Raw genomic sequence first — 19,874 nt, forward strand, 5'->3', positions numbered from 1 at the left:
ACATTTCCAGTACAGACAACTTTTTTACGTTTGGTCCAGTGTCAAATTCGTTTCTTCCACAAATTTCTGAATCTCTTCTTGCGAGGAATCAGCTGCTGCAATGTTTGAACTAAGCCACTCTCCTTCCACAGTACATTCCTGAATTACATGACATTGTTTGAATCTACTCCATTCAGGTGAGGCATTAAATTTTCCCTATAGCTTCATGAAAAAAATAGGTTTTTTAGCACCCATCACACCTGAAACAATGTCAGCTTCTGCTCTTTTTTTTCATCAAATGTAGAGCTCTTGATAGTTTTTCTCGTGGATGATCCAGAACTATAACCGAATCACATTTCCTGACTAAATCCTATATTTTCTGCTTATTCTTTTTAATGTCCCGAACAGTCTGCATTCCAACACTGTAATTAACACTTAGTTTTGAAGCAGTTTCCCCCTTCTCAAATCTTCCAATAAATTGCAATTTTTGTTTTAATCTCAACAAATGTTTCTTTCTTTTCTCTGTCATCTCTTTTACAAATTTCTTTTAACCTGCTTCATTGACACTTGCTTGCCAATTGACATCAGAAAATAGTCTTTTTTCAGTTTACATGGAACAGGCATGAATAATCCACAGACTAGATAATCCCCTTACATGCAAGTGAACAATTTATTATAAGTCATGTTGTTGTTATTCCATCCCAGATTTTCCACTGAACAAGTTCATGTCAGACACGTGGCTCATATGCGATATGTGCACTGTTATGCCAGTGTAAGAACACCACTTGTATTCAATCCAAACAACATGTTAACCAATCTGGTTTATTGATTCCTTCCAGCAATGCTTACTGGCCATTTGTTGTGACAGAGTAGTAGGGGAATGGTTGAACATCACTCCATCCAAAGTGGATGTCAAAGTATTGCTTACAGTGTTACTGGTGCTCACCTTACTCGGAGATGATAAAAGTCATGGTCAGATGGCAACAGTATCACATACATAAGGTAAAAAGGTGCCGTGCACTGGCGGAGCTATCATTTGTAGTCAGGCGATTCACGTTTAAAGGTTTCTGTCATGATTAAGCACACGCGGTAGCAATTAACAGGCTTTGAACATGGAATGGTAGTTGGAGCTAGAGGCATGGGACTTTCAATTTCGGAAATTGTTAAGGAATTCAATGTTCCAGTATCCACAGTGACAACATGAGCTGAGAATATCATATCTCAGGCATTACCTGTCACCATAGACAATGCAGTGCCCAATGGCCTTCAGCTAAAAACCAAGAGCAGAAGTGCTTGTGTAGAGTTGTCAGTGCTAACAGACAAGCAACACAGAGTGAAATAACACCAGAAATCAATGTGGGATGTGCAATGAATGTATCCATTAGAAAAGTGTGATGAAATTTGGCATTAATGGGCTATGGCAGCAGATAACCAATGCAAGTGCCTTTGCTAACAGCACAACATCACCCCTCTCCTGGGCTCAAGACCATATTGGTTGGACCCTAGATGACAGAAAAACTGTGGCCTGGTCAGATGAATCCCAATTTCAGTTGGTAAGAAGTGATAGTAGGGTTCAAGTGTGGTGCAAACCCCATAAAGCCATGGACCCCAGTTATCAACAATAAATTGTACAAGCTAGTGGTGGCTCCATAAATGGTGTGGGCTGTGTTTAAATGGACTGAAGTGATCATTGACTGGTAATGGCTATGTTCGGCTACTTGGAGGCCATTTGCAGCCATTCATGGACTTCATGTTCCCAGACAGTAATGGAATCTTTATGGATGACAATGTGCCATGTCACTGGGCCTCAATTGATTATAATTGGTTTGAAGAACATTCTGGACAATTCAAGTAAATGGTTTGGCCACCCAGATTATCTGATATGACTCCCATCAAAAATTTATGAGATATAATTGAGAGGTCAGTTCGTGTACAAAATCTTGCACTGGCAACACTTTTGCTTATTATGGACAGCTATGGCAGCAGCTTGGCTCAATATTTCTGCAGTGGACTTCCAGTGATTTGTTGAGTCCATCCAACATCAAGTTGCTGCAATATGCTTCACAAAAGTAGGTCCACCATTTATTTTCAAATTTCTTGTTACTTTGTTGTTTTCTTTAGATGTAAAGAAAAAATCAAAACATAAGTTTAGTAGTTTTTCTATGTGTTGACATGTGTAAGTTTTTGGTGTCACTAATTTTTCTGTGATTGTACTATGACTTCTGTCCTGTAAATTAGAGTTTTTGTGGAAAATGCTGAGGCTAAAACAATACAGTATTTACATGAAAGGAGGAGACCTTCTATATGGCCTGCTAGTAAATGTATTCATGAGAAACTCATGAAGCAGACTGTTAGTGTTTCAGTGGTTTGTATTGTTTCTGAATAAAAATTGGAAGAAGAGAGAAAATATATATTAACAATTATTATATGAACTATTCAGGCACAGATGTTATTGTAGGATGGGGAAAAACTCTCAGCTATTTGATATGACCATATTCAGTGTCCTCTCTTTGTTTGTCACAGATTTTGACCGGCCTGGTGGCTATGGAGAGGCTGGAGCGCACATATATGAAGTAGCCAAAGAGATGAATAGACAGGGTGACTACTTCCCACTGTGGGGGACATGTCTTGGAATGGAGCTATTGGCACATGTTTCAGCTGGGCGACGTGAGCTACGAGCTGACTGTTGGGCCTCTAATCTGGCGATGCCACTTAACTTATGTCCAGGTACAGGAATTGCTCAGTTCTCACTACAATGCAGAAACAAAATACAACTATTGCTTCTGTGTTATATGTAATTTTGTATTATACTGTCTTCTTATTGATATACTGATTTTCTGCTGTATACATGTGACATCTCAGGTTTCCTCTGTGTACTCGACTGAAAGTGTGCCTTTGGGTGTTGGGTTGAGCTGCCATTTCCATTCTATTCACAATATTTTGATGACCAACTCAGTCATCTTCTTTAGGTGCTGCAAGTTGTTCTGTTATGCGACATCCCTGTTTGAATTCCAGTGAGAATGCCACACACATAAAATGGAAGCTTATCTAAGTACATAGAAGCCCATCATTAACTGCCTTATGGCAGGGACGACCAAGAATTTGGCACAAGCCATGCACTGGCATGAGTGCCACAGCAGTTAGTCCAGCTGCAAACTTCCCACACTGCTGCACCAATGTTGTCTGAGCATGAGGAGAGCAAAGAGGAGGAAACTGTAAATGCACCACATTTAAATGGCGATGCAGTCATACTGATATGACTTAGTTTTACATTTCACATTTCTCAACAACATACATCGCAAACAAAACAAATTATCAGAATTATTTAATTACTTTTGACCCGCTGGAGACATAATTTTTGTCTGCTACAGACTTAGCATACAGACAGATGCAAATAATTTCACAGATTTTTCTCTTTCAAATTATATAATCATGACTTATTTAGTTTCATAACCAAAAAATGCCTTTCACACATATATGTTGATTGAAATATTTGATCACATTTACAATGTCATTATGGAGTGATGGAAAGTCTTCCTGAGCCAAACAATGTAGATTTCCCAGACAGTTTTAATGTCAAAGAATTTGTCTTTTAAATGGGAATTACAGTGGAGATCAATCACTCCACATGCGCATGCACTGAGATGTTTGCAACTGAAACTGCAAACGGTCTTGAAAACAGCTCAAAAACAGATGTAAGATTAGCAGTGTCCTCAAAATGTTTAGGAAAATATCCGTTAATTCAAGGCCATAATGGATTTTTCAAACCTCACGTTTTCTTTAATGCCAGTGAGCTTAGAGTAATGGACAGTGTTTTTCGTGAGACTTTGTCCCTTCCACAATATGATTTTCTTTTTAAATGCATATCCATCAAACCAGAAATAAGTTGTTTCTCATCTTGCAACATCTTTCTGTGGGCGACTCACAGCTGAGTTCGTAACAAATGTGAAGAATGCAAACCATTCCAGATGTTCTGATTTTAATTTATATTTTTCTTTTTCCTTCATAAATTCAACAATAGCCTGGCCCTTGGCTTAACCAAAATACTTGGCAGTAAAGTTCCCATACTTGCTCAGTTCCATCATAAACAGTTCCAGCTGACAGTGGCATAATGTGTACAACTTCAGAAAATCTATTTATTCTTTCCACCAATTTCACCAGGAGCTCAGTTCCTGAAAATGTAGTGCAAATTGGTTCTAGATGTACAGAACAATGAATCCCATTTGTTGGTATTTGTAATTGTTGCTCTTTCATCATCAACTGCACCTTTACATTCTTCCCACAGTGGTGTAATGTCATTCCACAACAAATTTGTGGTACTCACCGACTGTGCGACTGTATATCACATAATAGATATTGAGAATTCTTATCCTTCTGTCCTGTCACTCCTGTTCATTTTAAAGGCTTCTGATGATAGATCACTAGACCTGTTTCATATGTGCGCAAATCATAGTTGTGTCTGAAGAGATTTTCCTTTTTTAAGATGCTCCCTTTTGTGAAAATTAGTATTTTGTATATATACAAGCAAGGCAGCAGCAAATTGTGAAAATTAGTATTTTGTATATATACAAGCAAGGCAGCAGCAATATTTTGAGAGTTTGAAAAAGGGTACTACAGGAATCCTTGCATTTAACTTTTTTAATCACCCTGTTATTTTTTTCTGTATTTTAAATGTTTTTGTACAAGATGTGGAATTCCTCCAAAAAAGTATCCTGTACGTAAGTAGTGACTATACTGCAATGGTACATTGTCAGCACTGATGAGCAGCTTGTATTCTGAGTGAGGATCCTAACAGCATATGCCAGTAATTTCAGTCTCTTATTTAAATTGTTTAGGTGCATCTCCCACTTCTACCTGAAAATAAATGCCTAGAAATTTTGTATAACTGACCTTTGACACATTTTTTTCTTCGATAATGAAAACAATGTTTGCAGGATGGAGGTTCTGTGTGGTGTGGAAGTTAACTGCCACAATTTTTTCATAATTTATTGTGAGCCTGTTGGTCCTGAACCTATGCATAAGGTATGCATAGCCGATATTGCAGCCTCTTGCAGATTTTCCTTGTTCTGTGATTTAATTAGAATATTAGTGTCATCTGTAAAGAGTACAGTGGTTCCATCATGTATTTTACTAGCCAAGTCATTTATGTACAGCAGAAATAGGGCAGGTCCCAGAACTGACACTTGTGGGACTCCACACTTGATTTTCTCCTCATCACTGTAAAAACTAGACATTTTTTGTGTTTCACTATCTTTATGTTTTATTTCTCCAATTACTAAGGTACGACTGGAGCCGCCTTTCAAACTGGCCTCTAATTCTGCAATTACTTAATTTATGCAAATGAATGCAATGATCAATAACATCGAAGACTTTACTTAGATCCTGAAATATCCCAGACACATGTTGCTTACCATCCAGTGCTTTTAATACTTCATTTAAGAAGGCAAAATTTGCTGTCTGAGTTGACTTTCCAGCTCTGACCCCATGTTGGGAGTCACTTATTAGCGTCTCTTTATTCAAGAATGCTATTAATCTTCTAAGGAACGTTTTTTCCACAATTCTGCTGCAGCCTGACAATATTGAAACTGGCCTGTAATTAGCAATATCACTTTTTGCACCCTTCTTATGCAAAGGTATTACTTTTGCAGTTTTATTTGGAAACACATCACTCTCGAAAGATGAATTTACTATGTCTGTTAGTGGTTCCACAATAAATGTTGTGCTAGCTTTGATAATAACATCTGATATCTCATCAACACCCGGTGAATGTTTATTAGGTAATTCTTTTAGGATTCTTGACAGTTCCTCAGGTGTTGCTGGAAAAATTAAAAATGTGTTTGGATGAATTTTCCGTCTGAGTGACTGGCTGGCTGTTTGTCAAGGTGTGTATTTATTAACTACTCTGCTATATTAGAGAAATAATTGTTGAAAGCATTAGCCACATCTTTGGGGTCAGGGAGTTTACTTTTATTCTTAATCAGCTCTTAGTACTGTGATTAATTGGCCTAGTGCCTATTGCTTTCCTTATAATTTGCCAGGTTGCTTTAGTTTTATTCTTGGAATTACACAATATTTTTTTGCTTTTGAAATAACTAAAGTTAGTATTCTTTTGTATCTTTTGATATATGTAATTAAATCAGGATTAGTATTTTACTTGGTGTACTCATACAGTCTCCTTTTATTTTGACATGATATCCATATCCTTTTGTAATCCACTTATTTGTTTTTTGAGTAGAGTTAAACATAGTTATTTTCTTGGGAAAAGCCATTTTAAAAAAAATGTTTGAATGTAGCCATAAACTCATCATATTTCTCATTGGAATAATTACAGTCATATACATATTTCCAGCTTTCACCCCTTAGGTGAGAACAAAAATATTCCACATTTTTTGTACTGAAATTCCTTACAGTGGGTTGTATTCTACTGGGAATTGAGTGTCCTGAAATATTCATTGCAAGAATTTGAGCATTGTGATCACTAAAACTTGTGTTTACAATTTGTATGTTATAGGCATATTTGCACGTATTTATCAAGATCTGATCAATAATAGATGCAGAGGTTGGTGTTTTTCGAGTTGGTTCAGTTACTGTTGCAGTGATGTTAAATGATTGTAGTAGATTTATAATGTCACCTCTGAATTTACTGGATTTCGAGAAAATAATATTAAAGTCACCACATATAATTATATTTTTTTGGGAGAGTGAATTTCTTCCAAGAGTTCCTCAGTCACTTTTTTGTCTCCATCTGGTGATTTCTATACACAAATAATAACTGTATTTTGCCTTGGTAGTTCATCTATAGAGAGTTCTATATCTTTTTCACAGGACAGCTTATGATGTTCAGTTACACTATTGAATTCAGTATTTTCTCTAAAATATACACAGGTACCCAATAACTTGATATTTTCCTACAAAACATGTTTGTATGTTTGAACTGAGGAATGTATGTTTGCTCCAACATATCTTGTTTGAGCCAGTGTTCTGTAAAGCATAGAACAGAAATATCATTTAGGTCATTTAACATTATTTCTGTTTCATTTAGTTTATTTGAGAGTGATTGAACATTTATGGAGTAATTTAAAATTAGGGATAGGGAGTAAATCATTTCTTGCTTCACCACGTATCTCACTATTTGATCTAGTAGGAACAAAACCTCATGTTTTCCAGGGATGCCATTTGTGGTGTTTGATGTTTGGCTTGCTGGTTCACCATATGTGGGTTCCTGTCTTTCTTCTGTTGAAATGTTTCCAATTCCACTTTTTTTCCCATCCTTTTTCACCCATCTGTCCATTACTGACTGCCTTGTTGCTGCATTTGATGGCTTGAAATTTATCCTAGTAAGTGTGTTGTTGTGACTTTCGTTGAGCTTATTTTTTGTTATATACTGATCCATAACTGTCTGTTTTTTTGTGGATGGCACTTTCACTTTGAGACTGGCACTTTTTTTCTGACTGTCCGTTTGCGTATGCTTTTCCCCTGTACCTGTACTTGGTTTTTCAGTTTTCACCATGTGTATGAAAGAAGCAAGCCTATTACAAATGCGATTCTTCCCTTGTTTGTTTAGATGTAAACCATGTGTTGTATATTCATTCCTTTTCAGGCGTTCCATCTCGAAATTCACAGATAATCTCTTCCTACATATGTCTTTGGCAGTGTTGATTTTTTCTAACATAATGTGGTTTACAGATCTGATTTTTTTCATTTAAACATTGTGCGTCATGTCTAAGCAGTATTAGATGGTAAACATGTGTTGTAAAATGCATACTCTGGGAGCTCTGAGCAATTTTTCATTCTCTTCTATTGCCAGCTCCTTACTTTCCAAGTTTTTAGAGGTCGTATTATGGACCAAAATGAGAAAAAAATATCTAGTAAACATGGACTCTAAATTGTGTGGTTGAAGAACTATGAGCACCTGTTCATTTTGTTACCATGAAACTCATGTCTTCTACTGAAAAAGTGCTCATATCTCTTAAGCCATGCAATTTAGAGCCCATGTGTACTAGATCCTTTTTTTTTTTTCTTTTTTGGGGTATACTTTCCAAAATATGGGAAGCGAAGGGATTTCAGTAGAAGAGATTTATTTCACAGTAGCAAGGATGAAGAAGTGCTCATGGTTCTTAAACCATGCATTTTAGAGACCACATTTTCTAGGCTTTTTTGCTCTGAACGGTCATTCCTGTCATATTCCTGAATACTGACCATCCCTCCTGGGGCACTCTGTATATACTGGCAAAATCAGAATGTGTGTAACACAAAGTGTTAGATTTACGTGGAATTTACATTCTTGAATCCAAGTAAGCTGATGAATAGTGGAAGGAATGGCTAATGAAGAATTTTTTACTGTGTTTTTAAACATTTTGGGATTTTGCGCAAATATGAAACTCCCTAGGGAACCCTAGGGAGGAACACATAGTCTATATGGAAATTATTTCTACTTCTAGTATTGCGATAGTGAATTGATTAGTTCTTCCTAAATTTAATCTTGTTATTAACCACAGATACCATCAAGGAGTATGTCAATTGGCATGTGAGTGTAAGGGTCCCTAAGTCACTGAAGAAATCTATGCAAGAGATTCAGTGATCAATGTTACACAATGTTCGTACTGTACGCTGCTGCAGGACAAAAAATTTTTTTCACTTTAGTAATGCAGATATGCCATAGAACAGGACTGATTTGAAGTATGCTAGAAATCTTCTCTGTAATTAACACCACAACAGAAATTTCTTAGCACAAAGCACACAGAATGTAGCTTTCTGGTTAATTTATGTACCTGCTGGTGCCAACTCAGTTTATTATATATCTATATGCCACATGGATTCTCTTACAGTTTATGACCATTATCCTTACTTCTGGTAGCTGTAAGTCCTTTTTATTTGTTAGGAATTGCATAATATGAGTTTTCAGAAGAGTGAAATGGTCATAAGGGAAATGCAACATGATATCATTTTAAAAAAGTTGTAAGCATGTTTCATTCTTATCCCAGTTGTATCTGACAGGAATGTGTTTACTCCCTCTATCAATATTCTTGTGTGATTGACAAACATCATAGTTTTTGATGAGTTCTCCACTATCCTGGGGGATTCATTTCTGTAGACCAAGAACAACACTGGGCTTAACACCATCCTGAATTAAATCTTACTCCTGCCCTTCATTTGTTAATGTGATCCTCTGTTTTGTATTATTAAAATATGACTCCATCTATGCAAAAGGATGACCTTTAGGACCATACCATTTTAGTTTCCCTAGCAGAATGAGGCCTTGACAAGATCACAGAAAGTGCCAACAAGGTAATTTTTATTGTTTAGTTCTTTTCGAATTGAGTTTGTGAGATTGTGCTGTGGTTTCTCAATAGAGGGTAGCTGTTAAGAGTTTATTATCAGAAAGGTAGTTCAGTATTCTGTTGAAGCTACATTCTCAAAAAGATTTTAGACCACAGGATGGAGGGAGTTTGGTCTACAATTAGAGGTCAGTCGCTTAACTCCACATTTGTGTCTTGGTGTTACTTTTACATATTTCATTCTTTCAGAAAATGTTCCTTGACTCATTGACCAGTTGTAAAGGTAACTCAAGGTTGATACTACCAAGTCAGGACAAGGTTTTTGCACTTTGGCTGAGATACTACCATAAATAGAAGCACTTCTATCAGGTTGTTGCATAAGTTTGTAGCATTTTTGTTTTGCATGTTGGTTTTCCAGTTTCTATGTGTTTATTTAGTGATTGTCATTTTTTATTTGTAGTTCACTATTGCTATTTGAGTTTACATATTGTCATTTTGTCATCTGAATACAATGAGTAGAGCTGTGGGTATTAGAAAATTGAGCGCCAAATGGAGAAATAAGAACATTTCTGACATTCTTCTGCAGAGAGGTGACAGCTGTAGAGGCAGCCAGGAGCACTTACATCATGTATGAGGATAATGCCATTGGACAGAGCGCAGCAAGAACATTGTTTTCTCATTTTAAGGAGGATCATTTTGACATTAGTGACTTTCCACATTTAGGAAAACATTCAGGGTTTTATGAAGTTCATTTAAACACATTAACCCACAGTGATCCATGTCAGTATACTTGTGAACTGGCAAATGTGATGAACTGTGATCATTCCATCACTGTGTGACATTTTCACATTGTGGGGGAGGTTCAAAAATTGGGTGTATAGGTACTGCATCCTCTAAGCCAAAATCACAAAAATCAACGGGTGGCCATTTATGCATCTCTGCTTGCTTGTCATCAATTAGCTCATGAACATCAACCATTCCTATCCTTTATTGTTTCTGGTGATAAGAAATGGTCTCTTTATGATAACAAAAGGAAAAGAAAGTAATGGCTGAGCCCAAACTAAGTAGCAATCCCCCGTACAAATACTTGTGTACATCCACAAAAGATAATGTTACGCATCTGGTGGAACAGTGATGGTGCGATGTACTGTGAATTGCTTACTTGAGATGAAACCATCCCTACTGAGATTCACTGTCAACAACTGAGATGTCTTCCAGAGGTAATCCAAGAACAATGTCAAGGAAAACTGTGTGAAATGATGCTACTCCACAGTAATGCCTGCCCCCATCCACATTCTGCTATGCTGTCAAAAAGCTCTATACAGGAGTTGGGTTGGGAAATTATTCCACACCCACCTTATTCACCTGGTCTTGTACTCTCAGATTTTCACCTTTTCTGCTCTATACTGAACAATCTTCAAGGAACTTCCTTTCTGGATGAAAATGTGCTTCGAACCTAACTCAATGAGTTCTTCTCTTCAAAACCATGTGATTTATACAGTTTCAGAATTGAAAAGCTATCCCAGCATTGGCCAACTGTTGTAAATAATGAAGGAGAATATATTATTGGTGACTAAAGTCTCTGTTATGTGTGTCTGTTGCATTTATTAAACTTATGGGAAAATGCTACTAACTTATGCACCAAATTAATACTTTTTAGTTGCATAATGATTTTTGTTATCTCTTTAACAGATGAGTTAGCAAAACTGTGGTCTAGTGGTGGAACTAGTATTGCCTGTCTAAGCAAGTTTATTAGACGTCCTTTTGATGGACCACTTTTTAGCTGTGTTTCTAGCTGCTAATAGAAAGAATTAATTAAATGTAGTAGCCAATAATTTAAATTTCATATCATATGTCTCACTGCCATTGACATCTAGGAGTGGAATATCGTTTCCCTTGCTGAGTTTATTCATTTAATTCCTTATATCACTCCAAATTTCCGTTGATTTGTCCTAGGAATTTTTTGACTGTAATATTTGGTTTGCACCTCTCTGATAACAGGCTGAAGAATTTTACAGTACTGTTTTTAGTGCATTTTACTTCTTTGTTAAAGCTAAATCTGTGCATTCAATAAAGCACATTCTTCCTAGTACAAGATATTTTGATCCCAGATGTTAGCCACCTCTATTCTTGGCTATCACTGTAAATGTTCCTGATCCATTGTAAAGGAAAACTGAATTCATACTATTGTAAAAATATCTTTAAAAGAGAAGTAATTCTTATTTACTGTGTGTCCTTGGTAAGTTTCCAAATTATTTAATTATGAACTTTTCTTCCATAATCAGCTTGTGAGATGTTTCTCCAGTGGTTTCTATTCCAGTAGGCCATGTGTGACGATAAGAAGTGGTGTGAAGTTGGATCGCAGCTCTCTCACATCGGTTCACTTAATTGATCTGCAGAGCCAATCTACTTCTATGGATTGCCAGCTATGTTGATCTCCAAACCCTTCTTCTCCAAAGAATAATGCTGGTTAATTGAATTCATAAGACCCCCTCTCTATTTTTTAAATAATTTAGTACTCAAAGAATACTTTTAATTCAGTCATAGTATATTTCAACCTCCATAGAGAACAAATTCAGTATTTCCCACATATAAATATTCAAACTCATGCAAGTCAACCGACTCATCTCACATCAGATCCAATTAGAATAGAGTTACAATATAGTTGGCTTAATAACCACTAGCAGTTACGCACGTGGGCTACTTCTCTGAAGTCCCATATATGAATTTTGATTAACAGTGTTTCAACTGTTCTTTTTTCTCGTTACAATAGTCAACAATATAAAACACCATAAGATACATAAACACTCTTTGTTTTTCCAATACAGCTTCTGTGGTGCGAGTGGCAAACACTTGTTGATGCCGTTCGATCATAGGGTCTTCCTTGTGCTTGTGACTCCTTTCCAGTCTGCACACACAAACATGTGTCCTGCAGTATGTACATTCTCTCACACTTAGTTTTTAAAATATCGTGTGTTCGAGATGGTAGAAGGATGAGTGGTTCTAGAATTTACGCGGAAATTCTTGAAGCACTACACATCCCTCCCCTCAGTTTGAACACGCGACATTTTATACATACTCATTATGTACATTAGTATTAAAAATTGGAGGCACAATAGGCCTAATATAGTAGCAGCCCAAAGTACTTTGGACAAATGGGTCATAAAGAAAGATGTGATGTCTTATAAAAAGGTTGAAAGACATTTTTAGGGAAGTATACTGTATCACAAAAAAATGTGATGCAGAATTAAATTGCAAATATAGACTGAAGATTGTACACCAGAATGTACAGTCATTAATAAACAAAGTTGATGAAATAAATATACTCCTCAATAGTGAATGGAAAGATGTTTCAGTGTTATGTTTTTGTTAGCATTGGTTACAAAATGAGTATTTTGAGTACTTAAAAATATTACATTTTAACCTTGCAAACTGCTTTTGTAGAATGGAATCAAAACATGGGGGAACTTGTATATATGTAAAAGAAAATGTATATTATAAGAGTATAGCATCTGTTTGCAAACTTGGTTGTGAAAGAGACTTTGAAATCTCAGCTGTTGAGTTAATGTGTGTATAGATCTCCTGTTAGCTACATAAGTGTTTTTTTCAAAAAATTGGACCTTGCTTTAGGCAAACTTAAGACAACTGGGAAAACAGTGATACTATGTGGTGATTTTAATATTGACTTTCTGAACCATAGCCCTCACAGAGAAATGTTTTTAAATATTATAAAAGCCTCCAATCTTTGTCTTACTGTTAGCTCTCCAACACATGTAACTAAAACTAGTTTCACTCTCCTGGATCAGGTATGTGTAAACATGAACAACTGTACATCAGAAAACTTTGATACCGGCTATAGTGACGACCTTTCGCAATTACTGACCATACCTGTAAATCACATTTCGACCAGTATAGAAAATGTTATCCATAAAAGGATTTATAGTAGGAAAAATATTGAATACTTTCAATACCTAATCAGCGAACAATCTTGGAGAGAAGTATACGATACCTCTGATACTAACGAAAAGATGGAACATTTTTTGAACGTTTTCAAGCATAATTTTGACATAGCTTTTCCACAAAGGAAAGTGATTTCCAAAAGCACAGTTAGATTCAAAAACTGGATTACACCAGGCATCAGAGTATCTTGTAAAAGGAAGTGGGAACTGTTTCTGCTGTCAAAAACTCACAGTGTCCAGAATTTATTAATTATTTCAAAAAAATACAAGCTGGTTTTGAAACATGTCATAAAGGAGGCAAAAATTAAGGAAAATGACAAATATATTATGAAGTCATCCAATACAACTAAGTCCATGTGGAAAGCTGTGCAGGATCTTACGGGGAAGAAGACAACTCACAAAAATGTTGTGATATCACATGATGGCAAGAATGTCACTGACCCTAAGGTAGTTGCAAACAGTTTCAGTTCTTACTATGCAACTGTTGCTGGAAAATTAGTGAAGGAAAAATTTGGAAATTCATCAAATACAACATGGAAAGAACTTTCATCTATTGAAATAAATAATATATCCCTGTTCCTCAGTCCAGTAAGCCCAACAGAGCTCCTAAATACCATTAATTCACTGAAGAGTAAGTATTCAGCTGGTATTAATGATATTCCAGATTATATTATAAAAATAACAGCAAGACAAATACTTCCACCTTTATTGGACATATGCAATTCATCCTTATCATGTGGTGTCTTCCCTCAGCAACTGAAAATGGCAAAAGTAATACCCCTATATAAAAAAGGTGATCATCAATGTATGGGTAACTATAGGCCTGTGTCTCTATTGTCAGGGTTTTCGAAAATTATTGAAAAAGTGTTCCTTTCAAAACTAATTACATTCTTCGACAAGAATAATATTATTTCTGGATGTCAACATGGCTTCAGACCACAGAGATCAATTGAAACTGCCATTTTCAATCTGATAAACCATGTCTTAAATGCAGTGGACAACCATAGAAATATCTCAGGTTTATTCTTGGACCTAACAAAAGCTTTTGATGTGATTGATCATTCTATACTCCTGAGGAAGCTTGAATGGTATGGTGTAAGAGGTGTGCCAAATGAGTGGATTAAATCATATTTGGAATATCGCTCTCAGGTAACTGAAATTAAGTACATGGAAGGAAATGAACTCCAGGTACACCTTTCAAAACCATGTGGACTAAGTCATGGTGTTCCACAGGGCTCCATTTTAGGTCCCTTTCTTTTTGTGGTCTACATTAATGATTTCCCATCACACTTTAGGGATTCTGAACCAGTACTGTTTGCAGATGACACCAGTCTATTGATTGAAGGGAATACTGAAGAAAATCTTACTGCATCTGCAAAAGATATTACAAAAGGAGTGTCTGAATGGTTTACCAGAAACAGGCTAATAGTTAATCCCCAAAAAACAGTACTCATGAATTTCCACACTGATCAAAATAAAAATCTGGCACAACCTGTAATATGTATAGATAACCAAAACATTAGTGCTGTCACTGAAACTAAATTTATTGGGATTCATATCCATGAAAATCTTAAATGGAACACTCATATCACAGCCCTAAATTCAAAACTAGCAAAAATGAGCTATGTGGTAAGAATTCTCTGCAACAGTACTAGTGCAGAAATAGATAGGGCTGTATACTTTGGTCGTGTACATTCAATACTGAAGTATGGTATCATTTTCTGGCGAAATGTACATCAGGCCATAACAGTGTTCAGGAAACAAAAGGCAATTATAAGAATAATGAAACAAGTGAGCAGCAGAGAATCATGTAAACCTTTCTTTAAAGATCTAAAGATCCTACCTCTTCCCTGCATTTATATACTGGAAGTAGTCACACATGTCAAAAAAAGCATACTGAGAAAAGAAAACCTTTTTCCTCAAAACAAAAGTGTCCATGATTACAGTACCAGGTCAGACAGAGACATACATGTTAATCATTGTAACACCACATTATGCCAAAAAGGTGTAAATCATGCAGGAACAAAACTTTACAACAGATTACCAAGACATATAAAATTTCTTACTGAACTACAAAGCTTTAAAAAGTCGGTGACATCCTACCTTCTGAAAAACTGCAACTATTTAATCTCACAGTACCTTATGCAAGAAAAAATGTAATTTGTATCTTTAATTGTAGAAATAAGTTATAAATAAACAGTATTTCAAAAATTTGTAATTATTAACTGTATAGATCCAATTTGTCATAAAAATTTATAAAATGTATGTTTGACATTTGAAAAACCAATAGCTAAAAAGGTTTTCTGTCCAATATCCTGTGTACAATATATGTACTTAAAAAGAGATTTATATAGACAAATAAATAAATAAATATTACATATAATAACAATTCATATTTCAAAAGTAAGCATTCTACATCCTTTTTATTAACTGTACATAAATCTTTTATTAACTATTTAGCTTTTCTTTTTTCATTTTACTTTGATTATAAAACAGGAGTATTTCACTCAATGTTGGAGTCAATTCTGTTATATCTAGGAGTTGTGGGGCCTAAACTTTTGGTTGCCAATTGTAAGCTCCAGATGCAGTAGCCACCACAAAGATCGCAGGAGGCACACATCGGCACGGACAGTAGTTGCTGCAAGTAATGTCCCGTCCACCAGAGGACACGCAAAAATTCGGCCGTGACCTCTGCCGGTGGAACAACAACAACTCAGGCAGCACGGGCCGTGCCCAGTTGAGTTCACATCGGGCATGCCTAGCAGACAGTTCCCAGTCTACACAATGTGAAGTGCGATGGAAAACGTGAATTGTGTTGCTACACAATTGGCGATGAGTAGGGTCATTCTTTCACGTGTTGTGTCATTGTTCCAGTTTTGCAGCTTATACACGTCATGGAGGATTTAGTGCAGGTTTTGGTTGAGCAGCAGACGGAGCTCATGGCAACCATGAAAAAAGTGCTTCTGGCATTGCTCTCCACGCAGTCTGCTCCAGCGTCATTCGCTCCTCCCTTTCCCCCGTATGACAAGACAGCGGAGGATTGGGACGCATATGAACACCACCTTCGGCAGCATTTCCAGGCATTTTATGTTGCCGATGTGGAGGTATGTCGTGCTCTTTCCTTGTCTTGGATATCTCCCTCGCCCTCGCCTCCCGCCCTGTTGGCGCCAGTTACCCGTGTCTACGCGCTTATGGTAAACAGTTCATTCCCCTACTGGGTCAATTCACTACCGACGTTACTTACAAATCAGTCACTTGGCCTCTTACTTTTATTGTCGTCAGTGATGCGAGCTCTGCTAACCTTTTTCGATTGGATGCCTTTCAAGCTTTTGGTTTTTCTATCGCAGACACCATACAGTTGGTCTCCAAAGACATTCCCTATCAATCATTGGAATCTTTGATCTCTGACTTTAAGGATATCTTTGAGGAGGGCCTCGGGTGTGTTTCAGACTTCGAAGCTCACTTAACGTTGAAGGCGTCGGCTCGCCCGCGTTTTCTACGCATGAGGCAGATCCCCTTGGCTCTCCGCCCTCAGGTAAAAGCAGAGCTATACCGGCTGCAAGCCCTCGGGGTCGTTCTTCCCATTTCTTCTAGTGAGTGTGCTTCGCCCCTTGTTATTGTCAGGAAACCCTCAGGAAAATTACGTCTTTGTGGCAATTTCAAGGCCACCATTAATTCCCAATTGGTGGTGGATACCTATCCCTTGCCTCGTTCTGATGAATTGTTCTCCGCTGTGGCAGGAGGCCAATATTTTTCGAAAATCGATCTTTCGAAGGCTTATCATCAGATACCACTTGAAGAGGACTCCAAACGGCTGGCGGTTGTCAACACCCCAGTGGCCTTTACCAATACCAGCGGTTGGCCTTCGGAATATCCAGTGCCCCGGCGATATTCCAGCATTATCTTGAGCACGTCATGTCGACAATTCCTCATTGTATTAGTTACCAGGACAACATAATTGTCACAGGCTGCAGCACAAAGGAACACTTGCGCAACCTTCAAACCCTCTTTCTCAGATTCAGGTCCGTGGGCCTGCATTGCAACCTGCATAAGTCGAACTTCTTCCAACCATCCATTGAGTATGTGGGCTACACCATCTCTTGGCACGGCATCCAGCCGCTAGGAAGTTTGGTCCAAGGTATCATTGACCTTCCACGACCCGCTTCGCTGAAGGAGTTACAAGCTTTTTTAGGCAAGATTGCCTATTACCACCGGTTCATTCCCAGGGCTTCCACCATAGCCCATCCCCTGTACTGCCTTCTGCATAAGGGTGTTCCTTTTGATTGGTCGACTGCATGCGAGTGAGCGTTCAGCACGTTGAAGGGCCTCCTCACATCAGTGCCTTGTTTGGCTACTTTTGACCCCAATAAGCCATTGGTCCTGGCTACAGATGCTTCGCACTATGGGGTGGGGGCGGTCCTGGCCCATCGCAACGCAGATGGCTCCGAGCAGGCACTGGTGTTTGCATCTAAAATTCTTAGTCCTGTGGTGGCCCATTACTCCCAGGTGGAAAAAGAGGCATTGGCCATTGTCTATGCTGTTACCAAGTTTCACCCTTTCTTGTATGGCACGAAGTTGCAGTTAATCACTGACCATAAGCCATTAATATCGTTATTTGGCCCCGCCTCTCAGATTCCGGATAGGGTGGCCCACAGACTGCAGTGCTGGGCCTTGTTCCTCTCTAAGTACCATTATGACATTCATTTTCACCCTACCGGACATCATGCCAATGCCGACACTCTTTCCCATCTTCCGGTGGGCCCGGATCCTAAGTTCGATAGGAAGGAGATTATGTGTTTTCCTTTGGATGTGGCGTCCCGCCAAACGGTTGATGGCTTCCCGATCACTAGTTCTAGAGTCTCCAGGGAAACGGCAGCTGACCCGGTTCTCCGGCAAGTAGTTCACCTCGTTCAGCAGGGGTGGTCATCCCGACCTCCAAGCCAGGCCTCGGACCCTCTTCATAATTATTTTGTTCTACGAGACCGCCTCTCAGTCTTGGAAGGAGTTCTCCTTCTGGCTACTGATGATACAGCTCCTCGTGTGGTTGTTCCTGCAAGTTTGCGACGGGAGTTCCTCACATTATTACATGAGGGGCACTGGGGTGTTTCCTGTACTAAGACCTTGGCTCACAGACATGTGTACTGGCCCGGTATTGACAGAGAAATTGAGCACTTGGTGGCCGCCTGTTCCCAGTGTGCGAGCCAACAGGCGTCTCCCAGGTCAGTGTTCTCTTCATGGCCGCCTGCAACCCAGGCATGGGAACGTGTTCACATAGATTTTGCAGGCCCGTTTCTCAATGGCTTTTGGCTCATTGTCATTGATGCTTATTCCTGATTCCCACATGTGGTTCGCCGCTCCTCAACCACTTCAGAAGTTGCAATCTTTACTGTGCAAGGTCTGCCAGTCACCCTGGTATCGGACAATGGACCTCAGTTTATTTCACAGACCTTCCAGGATTTTTGTAGGTGCTTCGGTATTCAGCACATTTGCTCTCCCTCCGTTCATCCACAATCGAGTGGGGAAGCCGAGCGCATGGTGTGCACATTTAAGACGCATATGAAAAAGTATGTGCACGAATTTCCTGCGGAGGAGGCATTGACGTTTTTCCTGACGGCATACTGGACCACACAGATGGGAGAACGCAGCCCTGCAGAGCTTCTCTACGGGCGCCAACCTAGGACTCTGCTGCACCTCCTCCAGCCTGGTCCTCGCCAGTCTTTACAAAATGGGGTACCCGGTTTTCCACCGGGTATGTCGGTCTGGGCACGTGGGTTCGGTCGCAATCCACGTTGGATACCGGCGGCGGTCCTGCGCCACAATGGCCACCGGTTCTATACCTTGCAGGCAGGGGACCGGTAGGTACGTCATCACCAAAATCAGCTACGTTCACTTTTGGGCACCCACCCTCTGACTCCTCGGGTGCCGGCTTCCCCATTGCGGGCTTTTCTCAGGGGGTGCTACCGCCCCTCCCACCTGTGGCTCTGCCACACTGCGATGGTTCTCAGCCTTGGTGGCCTCCAGTAGCTCCAGCACCGGCATCACTTTCGTTAGAGATGCCCCGACGAGAGCCGGCCACCCTCGCAGTCCCGGTTTCTCAGGAGGCTGGTTCACCTGTGGTTGTCCCTTCCCCATTGTCCCCACCACTGGGTCTTGCCCCTCCCGAGGTGGACCGGGATCCGGAGTTCGACGGCTTGTCGCCTGTTCTGTCCCGGGCTCCGGTGGTGGGATGACGGGGGCCTCTTTGTGTGGGTCACTTCCAACCGTATTCGAAGGTTCCGGCTCGAGGGTTGGCAAATCCCCCCAACTCCAGCCTTCCAATGGACGTGGAGGTCATCGCCACTGCACAACGCTCCACCTTCTGATGCAATGGGTGACAGTGGCTTCACCCCCCCCGAAGGAGGAGGAGTGCAGTAGCCACCAGAAAGATCGCGGGAGGCGCACATCGGCACGGCACGTCCCGGACAGTAGTTGTCACAAGTAAAGTCCCGTCCACCAGAGGGCACGCGAGAATTCGGCCACGACCTCTGCCGGCAGAACAACAACAACTCAGGCAGCATGGGCCGTGCCCAGTTGAGTTCACATCGGGCATGCCTAACAGATAGTTTCCGGTCTACACTATGTGAAGAGCGACGGAAAACGTGAATCGTGTTGCTACACC

At 39.3% G+C, this 19,874-nt stretch overlaps 1 protein-coding gene across 1 annotated transcript in view; it reads left to right on the forward strand.

The window, feature by feature from the left end:
• LOC126176656 (gamma-glutamyl hydrolase B-like) overlaps nucleotides 1–19,874 on the forward strand; it is a 196,028-nt gene that overhangs the window by 152,155 nt on the left and 23,999 nt on the right. The window contains exon 3 of the mRNA XM_049923813.1: nucleotides 2,503–2,706. Coding sequence (XP_049779770.1) covers nucleotides 2,503–2,706 — 204 coding nt within the window. The remainder of the gene's footprint in view (nucleotides 1–2,502; nucleotides 2,707–19,874) is intronic.

Source organism: Schistocerca cancellata, chromosome 3 (genome assembly GCF_023864275.1).
Source record: "Schistocerca cancellata isolate TAMUIC-IGC-003103 chromosome 3, iqSchCanc2.1, whole genome shotgun sequence".
NCBI lineage: Eukaryota > Metazoa > Arthropoda > Insecta > Orthoptera > Acrididae > Schistocerca > Schistocerca cancellata.